At 37.1% G+C, this 10122-nt stretch overlaps 1 protein-coding gene across 3 annotated transcripts in view; it reads left to right on the forward strand.

The window, feature by feature from the left end:
- The first annotated feature begins 399 nt into the window (after nucleotides 1-399).
- Nucleotides 400-10122, forward strand: part of rapgef6 (Rap guanine nucleotide exchange factor (GEF) 6) — a 185733-nt gene continuing 176010 nt past the window's right edge. For all 3 annotated transcript variants that reach the window (XM_081390392.1, XM_081390393.1, XM_081390391.1), the window contains exon 1: nucleotides 400-830. In XM_081390392.1, coding sequence (XP_081246518.1) covers nucleotides 726-830 — 105 coding nt within the window. In that variant the 5' untranslated portion in view covers nucleotides 400-725. The remainder of the gene's footprint in view (nucleotides 831-10122) is intronic.

A 10122-nucleotide genomic window follows, 5' to 3' on the forward strand; every position in this document is an offset into this window, starting at 1 on the left:
GTCTAGTACGCACTGGTTTCTCAGTGATCAGTGTAGTTTAGCACGCACTGGTTTCTCAGTGATCAGTGTAGTTTAGTACACACTGGTTTCTCAGTGATCAGTGTAGTTTAGCACGCACTGGTTTCTAAGTGATCAGTGTAGTTTAGCACGCACTGGTTTCTAAGTGATCAGTGTAGTCTAGTACGCACTGGTTTCTAAGTGATCAGTGTAGTCTAGTACGCACTGGTTTCTCAGTGATCAGTGTAGTTTAGCACGCACTGGTTTCTCAGTGATCAGTGTAGTCTAGTACACACTGGTTTCTTAGTGATCAGTGTAGTCTAGTACACACTGGTTTCTCAGTGATCAGTGTAGTTTAGCACGCACTGTCATGTGAATGTTGAGGCGGCTCCGGCTCGGCTCAGTCAGGGCTGATGTTCAGTCATCATGCGCTGTTGCTGTACGCCTCTGTTTGGAGGATCACATGAACTTCTGATTATTTATGATGTTTTACGATCACAAATGGAGAAATGACCCTGGAATTATGGATCGTTTTTTCTCAACTTTCGCTTTTTATGATCCGCGCTTTCAACAACACTTAACAGCGACTTCACTCAACTTCTCATGCTAACCGAAGCTAACTCAAATCAATGCCAGATTCCTCACAATCATGATGTTCATGATGGGATTTTTACTTTATTCCACTTCAGTTTTACTTTTTATTTTATTTTAACGACACTAGTGGATATATGAAGTTTTCATTTCCGGAAATCAGGGAGTTTAATATGAATTCCTCAGTGGATTTATCGCTGAAGAAAGCGCTGAAAACTCCTCCGACACGACGCACTGCTGAGGTAAAAACACCCACAGAAATACCCTGATTATGCAGACACGACTAAAAGAAACACTTTATAATGTCAGTAACGCTCCAAATTCTTATAGGCTATTTCAACACAATGAAAAGCTTAATAGTTTTGATTCAGGACTCATTCATTGCAAATATTCATAAACTACTTGTGTTCAGTGTTTCATGCTGTAAATATGAGTCTGTAACGTTAGTAGTTGTATTCGTTTGTTTTGGGTCTCTAAGCGATGTTTTTGTGCTCTTTATGAGGTTGTGTTGTACATTGACAGATGTTCAACTAGTCCACAGGCAGTAGTACAGTAGAATATTTGATACATCAGCTCAAGTTATTTATTAATGACAGAAATCAATGAAAGTTCACTGCATTCCAGCGGTGGAGCCGGGCTGTGTCTCACATCCTAGTGAGCTGACTAACGAGACCGCGTTTCTGGGCCTTACAGTATAAAAACCCAGTCAGCTGCTTACAGAGAAAGCGTTTTAGTCATCATAGTGGGAAAACCTTGTGATCTGCCAATTATGACAGCATGTGTAGCCTATAGGGGCTAAAATCCTAATAATGTGGTGTATCTGGTGATCACACATGCAGATGTTTGGAGGGAAGACTGTTTGTGTTTTAATGCTGGTATTGACGGGCTAGACTGCATGACAGTGTTGTCATGACTTCTTTCTAGTGTGTGTTTGTGTGTGTGTGTTTACTGTAGGGTGAGATGCACATCTGGATTATTTCAGTGGTTTTAAAGAAGACAACTCTATTGTTACAAATGTTAAGTAAATCTGGGTCATGGTATTAAAAACCTACCATAAGTTTGACCCAAGATATCTTGAATATCAGGTCAAAGTGCAAAGGTTGGTTTTATTGCAGGACTCAACAATTATTATTTTGTTTTGTTTTCGTTTGGTCGGGGGAAAGTTATTCCTTGCAATTTATCCAATTCTCATCCATGTTAGATACCAATTAGATAACATGATATTGGTGACGTCGGCTGGATTTGCAACAACAAGAACATTGACAGAAAACAAAGGTTTGCGTTTGCATGGCATTAAAAGCTATTTTCAATGGCAACAGAAGTGCAGAAAACTATTTATCATCAAGCACTGCATTGTAATGTTTTGATCATGAAGCAGGACACTTTCAAACCATCTAATGGATAGTGTGATGTTAAAGGGTTAGTTCACCCAAAAATGTAAATTATCCCATAATTTACTCACCCTCAAGCCATCTTAGGTGTTTAAGACTTTCTTCTTTCAGCCAAACACAATTGGAGTTATATTAGAAATTATCCTGCTCTTCCCAGCTTTATAATGGGAGTGAATGGGGGGTGAGAAAAGTGCATCCATCCATCATAAAAATAATCTAAACGAGTCCAAAGGGTTATTAAAGGCCTTCTGAAGCGAAGCCATGTGTTTTTGTAGGAAAATATCCATATTTATAACTTTATAAACCATAATATCTGGCTTCCGTACGTGAGTATACATCTGGCAGAAGAGTGACCTCTGACCTTGTGTCTGCATTTCAATACCAACAAAAGTTCAATTGACTGTTCGATCAGCTGGCCAAAAACTATGCCACATTAATCCCGGGCCACCCTTATTGTCAAGCACTGATTTTTTTTTTTTTTTTTTTTTTGATTGTTTATTTCATTCATGGATATTTTTCCAACAAAACTTACTTCATCATCCTCATATATATAATTTATAAAACCATGATGAAAAGGAGGCAGGGTGAAGAATATCTCATATTTCCTGCCCCCTCAACAATAATAAAAAAGAAAAACCTCAACATATCAAAAAACTCAACATATCAAATCCCCATCAATGCATGACGATAACAAATGAAACAAACTAGAAACCAAAACAGCAACCTGACACAGATTCCAAAGCAATAGCAAACCATGATCACAACCATCATCATCAGTTTCTATAAGTATTCATCCAAAGCAAAAGCAAACCATAATCACGACCATCATCATCATCATCATCATCAATTTCTATAAGTGTTCATACAAATCCATTGTTTTCTCTTTAAATCTTTTTTTAAACTGAAATATATTTTTACATTGCTTTAGTTCATTTTGCAGAGAATTCCAAACTTTCACTCCCACCACTGAAGTACACATTTGTTTTGCTGTTGTCCTTGCAATTTGATACCTAAAATGTCCCTTTCTTCTTCCTTCATTTTCTATAAGGATAAACAAGTGTTGAAGGTTTGTGGGCAATACTTTATCTTTTGCTTTAAACATAACAATAAGTGTCCGTAATTCAACCAATTCTTTAAATTTTAACAGTTTAGAGTAAAAAAATAAGGCATTTGTGTGCTCTCTATAATCTGTTTTAAATATAATTCGCATGACTCTCTTTTGTAATAGAAAGAGTGACTTTGTGTTGCTTTGGTATGTGATTCCCCACACCTCCACACAGTAGCTAATGTAAGGCAACACCAGTGCACAATACAAAGTTCTCAATGCCTTATAATCTAACACATGTTTTACCTTATTTAGTACAAAAATACTCTTAGATATCTTTTTTTGTATGTGTGAGATATGCGGTTTCCAAGTCAACCCTTCATCTAGTAGCACACCCAAAAACCTAATTTCCTTAACTTGCATTATTTTTGTTCCTGCTATTGATAGTACTTTCATCTTTTTTTCTATTACCAAAAATCATAAACTTTGTTTTCTTTAGATTTAATGACAACCTATTAATGTCAAACCATTCCTTCACTTTAACCATTTCTTGTTCCATACTAATTACCAATTCATTTAGATCATTTCCTGAGAGGTAAATGTTTGTGTCATCTGCGAATAGAACAAAATTCAATAACTTAGATACATCACAAATGTCATTAATGTAAAGTATAAATAATTTTGGTCCTAAAACTGAACCTTGCGGTATACCACATTGAATTTGCATATTATTGGATTTGTTATTATTATACTGAACATACTGTTGTCTTTTGTTCAAATAACTACTTAACCAATCCAATACTATTCCTCTCACACCATATAATTGAAGCTTTAATAACAAGATTGAATGATCAATTGTATCAAATGCTTTCTTTAAGTCGATAAACACACCTATTGTGTGTTTCTTGTTGTCAGTTGCATTTACTATGTCCTCAACTATATTCATGGTCGCAGAAGCTGTAGATCTACCTGAACGGAATCCATACTGGCTCTCGTTTAACAACTGTTTTTTTTCAATAAATTCATCTAATTTTTGCACAAAATTTTTTTCAAGGACTTTAGAAAATTGAGATAATAACGAAATTGGTCTATAATTTGTAAACATATGCTTATCACCGTCTTTGTATAGTGGGACCACCTTTGCTACCTTCATCCTATTAGGGAAGATCCCTGTTTGAAATGAGAGATTAAATATGTAACTTAAAGGTTTAACAATACAATCAATGGTTTTTTTCACAATGATCATATCTAACCCATCCGTATCTGTAGATGTCTTGTTTTTTAATGCATTTACTATAGATAGAATTTTATTTTCACTAACATCTCCAAGAAACATTGATTGAAGTATTCTACTCCCCCTTATCCCTCCATTCTGTGGCCCTAAGTTATGTTTTTCAATATTCTCTGCTAGCTTGGGTCCCACATTTACAAAAAAGGAATTAAATTCATTTACTACTTCGTTTAAGTTTTTAATTTTCTTATTATCCTCATTTATGAAATGGTGTGGTGTAGGTGTACTGTCCTGACCTGTCCACACCAAAAACTGTGTTGCAGTGTTTTTGTTTTTAGCCATGGCACAGTTTTGATAAGTAAAAAATCCTATGGCTCACCACTATATAAAAATAACAAAAATAGCACAAGCATGCATTGGTTCAAATGGCATATTAAAATTAGATATTATATAAAAAGTAGTAGTACTAGGCCTTTGACTCCGAACTTCTTTTTTCGAATATAATTTGAATATTTAAAAAAATAATGATATTTGAACGAATATTAGGCAGCCTTTGATATTCGAACCTGTTATGGGCATTATTTTTTGTAAATGTGTTTGCTTGTAAATGTTGTTTTTAATTCAGATTCCGAGGCTTTTTCACGCCTGGTGAAGATGTGTATCGCGAGCTCATTAGCAAGGCTATTATTGGTCATCTGGGCTCCTGTAGATGACGTTAGCGTCCTGGTTAGCGCCTATTTTGCATACCAAAACAATGGCCACGTCAACGCCTACAACAACCACGCCTGACGAGGAGTTTGAAATCTACACTCCTGACAATTTGAAAAGCAATGTGTGGCACTACTTTGGGTTCCCAAAGAAACAGGGAAAAATCACGAGTAAGGACAAAGTGATGTGTAAAATATGTAGGACCGAACTCACACACACCACACCACGCGACGACCAGCGACACGAGAGCCCATCTGTCAACACTAGCCTACATCCCGGCAAGCTGGAAGAGGAGGAGGGGGAGGAGGGGGAGGGGGAGGAGGGGGAGGAGGAGGAGGAGGAGGGGGAGGGATCGGGGGCGGGGCAGGCCAGAATCGATGCTATCTCTGTCAAAATATTATTAATAAATATTCTAATATATTCTAATATAAATATTAATAAACTTCGAATTTTTTAGGGCAAAAGTCAAAGCCCTAAGTAGTACTCACATTTAATTTGAAACTTGAGCTTTAGTCAGGTAGGAAGGAACATAATAAGGTCATATAAGGAACTTGGTGATGACAAAACAACAAATTTACATATCGTCCCTGTCGGGCGGAAACCTTGTTTTTAAAAAAAAAAAAAAAAAGAAATTGACATCAAATGGTTTTTGACCAGCGAATGACCATTATTTTATCTGTCACTGGAAGAGTTTCATCGCATTACGCTTTCATCACACAAAGGATGTAACATTTATTGTAGCTGTATGTGTGCTCACCTTTTCTTGCAGAAATCTCACTATCAAAATCTCATGAAACAAAAGATGAAGCATCTTTAAAGTCCCAGTCAATCATTTTATCCCTTAAAACTCATCTTTTATCAACCAAAATTACGTTTAAACATTTTTTCCTTGAAAAATAATTCTTCATGCCTTAAAATATCTTGAATGTAACTCGACACGCTTGCCTCATTTAGTATCCGCGGTTCTATGCATATGCAAATGAGCCCCGCCTCCACTCACTCACTCAGCTCAGAGATCCACTGGTTGACGATCACACGTTGATCTGATTGGTTACAAGGTAGTTTGTGACGTCAGAAACACCAGCGATTTTAAAGCGTGTTTTTGAGACTGTCTTTGGTTCACTGCAGTTTTAAGGAGGAAATACTCAGCAATGCTGTCGACTTATGCATTTACACATGGTTTGTCTTAAAGCACATTAAAAACACCACATAGACACATAAACAACATTAAAAGCTGGATTTTCACCACTTTAAATTTTAAATTAAATTAAAATTAAAACCCACATACAGACGTAAAGGATGACCAATACCATTAATTTTAATAAAACAAAAATGACGAAATGTACAGATACAAGGTTTCGGCCAGACAGCATGATGATATACTCTTATTTGTAGCATTTATTTTTTGGAATTTGATCATTTTCCACAGCACACCAGACAACCAGGAGTGTGTTTCCCGTACACTGCTGTAACTCGCTGCTTCACTATCACAGTACGATCTAGAGATGGCGAAAACTAAAAATTTCCTTGACCGACCACCGAGCCTCATTAGCCGGTTGAAACCGGTTTAAAACCGTTTAGTCCACTGTCTATAATAGCCTAATTTAGAGATCACTTTTTTTTTTAACTGACTACCGACAACTTTGATCGGTTTACGTTGATACGGTCAACGATCGGTCAAACGGTCATCGGTTAACATCCCTAGTGCGATCGTCGTTGAAGAAATCCATTTGCTAGTCACGACTGTTTCCCGAAACCATATTGGCGCAAATTGGTCGGTCAACCACGATGGTTAATGATGTGTCACACAGGTGGAGGAGTAATTACTTCATCTAGGGATGCACGATTTTTCGGCCACCATCATTTTTAATGTTATCGTTATCGGCCCAGTAAGAAAATTTGACCGATATATTAAAGCTGATAAATAATGTATTATCTCCTTCAGCTGAGACACTTCAGATGCGCACTGTTCAACATGATGTTATTGAAATGCTTGAAATATGATTGAAATCTCTTTTAAAAAGGAAAACATGGTAATATGCAACATGAGCAGCTCAGGTCTGTCATATCGGCTACATAAGATTATAACGAGAACATCATAATTGTGCGTTTGGGACATGACTTTTAATGGTGAGGCTTTTGTTTTTGCAATCAGGCTCTCAAAAATTATATAAAAATTTGGATTTTAGGTTTATCGGCCAATATATCGGTTATCGGCTTTCAAATATAAAGAATCATCGGTTAACGGTATCGGCCAAAGTTTTCATATCGGTGCATCCCTAACCTTCTTCTAATGAATCTGTTTGAGATCGAATTAACACGAGATGTTCTGCTATAAATTACAGACTGGCATCTGAGGACTATTGCTCATTTTTCTCAGTTATTTTGCTTTATTTCCAGATTCAATCATAGACTCGTTCTTACACACTAGAGCTCGTTCACACACACACACTCTTCAACAACTACGCTTTAAATCTCTTTGCAAACTAAAAGACGTAAACGACATTTGCATGTGTTCTAAGTTAAAGACACGGGTTGTCCTGAATGTCAGCTTGATTATTTTGCTCAAGATCAGGATTTATTGAGTCCACATGTCATGAAAACTAGAAAGTCTTCTTCTAACCACAGCTCGAGATCTGTCGTTACACACACACAACTCTGAGATGCTGTTTGCGAATGTTCGTTAGAGCTGTAGTTTGGGGAAACACAGACTCGTTGAACTATGATGATAACGACAGAACTTGCGACTATAGTTGGCTAACGGTGCGTTTGGGAAACACACCGCAGGATGGGAAACGCTGCTGTATTGTAATGGTTTGATGAACAGGACACTTTCAAAGTGTGATTATAATAAACCAAGAGAATCTGTCCGGTTTAAATCTGGTCATCTGTGGTTCACTGAGATCTTTCCTACTGCTCTCTTCATCTGTTGTCGTCCTCCTCCAGATCAGCGAGTGTGTGTGTGTGTGTGTCGCTCCAGGCGTGGGTGTGTCTGACTGCAGTAAAACACATTAACAAACACAAACTGCACCAGCTCTCCTTGCTCTAACAGCAAGTTTCCAGATGGGTGTGTCGAGCGTTACATAAGAGAGCAAAACAAATATCCCTCGTGTCTATTTCCATAGCATTATCCCGCCCACTCGTGCCTCGAGCTGCTATGCCTGATGGGAGTTTGATGATGCGGTGTTACGGTGAACTGCTGAAGAAATGAGTTGCGTTGGAGACAGACACACTAATGAAACCCTCAACATCCAGCAGCCGGGCGCACAAAAACCCTTAATGTCAAGAAAGCCTTAGCGATACTTCCATTATAATTATACCTGAGGGCTTTTTGTCTTGTGCAGATATTAAAAAAAAAGAGGACCTGTGAAGTTATTTTGAGTGTTCTTTTGAACTAGTTTTTAATTCTTAATATAGATGCTAAATACGCTGGATTCGCTCCATTCATTTTAAAGCAAGTTTGTGTTTGCATTCAGCAGGCTCTTGTGTTTGTCAACGTATGTTGGACAATATTTCTCAATAATACTTTTCGCTTGTGCAAAATGTTTTTTAATTAAAGACACTATTAAACTGAACGGTGTCTGCTTAATAAACCGAACGAGTCGCAGGACAGATACGCAACAGGAGTCAGATTTCATTCATCACGAGAGTGAGGAGCTGACTGACAAGATGATGAGGAAGATATAGTGTCAAAGCTAAATGTAAAAGCGCCTATTTAACCCTCTGGGGTCTGGGGTGTTTTTGGGGTCCTTGAGATGTTCTGACATGCCCTGACATTTGTGCTTTTTTCTGTTGCTTATAAACATATCAATGGCAAAGGTGTAAATTCACTCTATTTAGCACAAACAGGACTTCCATAATATGTGAGCCACATGTATGTACATGTTTTCATTTTTGAGAGAATAATGTTTATGCATGGTTATCGAAAAAACTAAAAATGAAAGTTTCTGAAATAAGGCCACAAATCACATACTAAATATGTGGCAATAAGACTTTTGACTAATGGATGTCATCGCCTAGATTTTTTTCTTCAAAATGATGTGAAAATCATCCTGCCTAATCATTCACATAAAACGATACATTGATTTTAGTTTTGTGAAACACTTTTAGTTTGGAAAGCCAATATGCGGATGGGGCGTAAACACTCCAACAGCATCATGCATATTTAGTAGTTCACACCTGGTGAGACTACGTCCCTGCATACTTAATGAGCCATTCATTCAGGTGTGTCACCTATAGCTAACTTAAATATACAAGCTTCATAAAAATGATCATTCTAGGAGAAAATTTCAGATGGCATTTAGAGGCTTTTGCATCTGAACTCTTCATGTATACACACACACATATATATGCACATACATACTTTATAATCTTTTCAAAACAAGTCAACGTCTTTCAGAACTAAAGTATACATTTTATCATACGTATTTCAAAGTAAAGGATTCATTAGTTAGTTGATGACTTTATTTTTGACAAAACACATACAGTATTCCTCATCTCAGTATAGCAATAGAGTTTGCTAAAAGCTGTTCATTCAATACAGCAGTATTTGAAAATTGATCATATTTTGTAAAATAACATTTATATTTGCATTTATGTCAAAACCTAGACACTTTTAAACATCAAAAGGACATTTATTAATATGTATTCGTGTCAAAATGACAAATAAACAGATTTTCCTATTCAATTTTGCATGGAAACGCTTCAAAGACGCTTGCGTGTCGCGTGAAAAATAGGCGTTGGTTCTATTTCTAGAATGCACACGTTTTCCACGCGTTTTGCAAACTCTAAACTGTTAACATGGGAGCCGAAATAAAAACGGACACGCCACGCAGCTGAGACGCTTACGCCACGCATCCAGTGTTTCACCGGCCTTATCCAGCGGGTGTGGGCGTTTCACAGGTTTGTATGGATCACCTCACATTTGCGTTTGAATAGCGCGGTCTCCGTAGGCGGAGTCACATTAAAACTTAATTAGCTGAGACGAGAATGACTGACATCTCTCTCTTTACATACATATTATATAAACTGTGAATATTTGTTTTTTATAAAAAATACTTAATTTAAAAGAAGAGAATTCAAGCTTCATGCCTGTGTGACTGTATGCCTGTTTGACTGAGTATTCGCTGAGTTACAGTTCATTTTCGGACACGTTTCAG

This window comes from Scardinius erythrophthalmus, assembly GCF_964197995.2.
Source record: "Scardinius erythrophthalmus genome assembly, chromosome: 17".
In the NCBI taxonomy this organism is placed as follows: Eukaryota; Metazoa; Chordata; class Actinopteri; order Cypriniformes; family Leuciscidae; genus Scardinius; species Scardinius erythrophthalmus.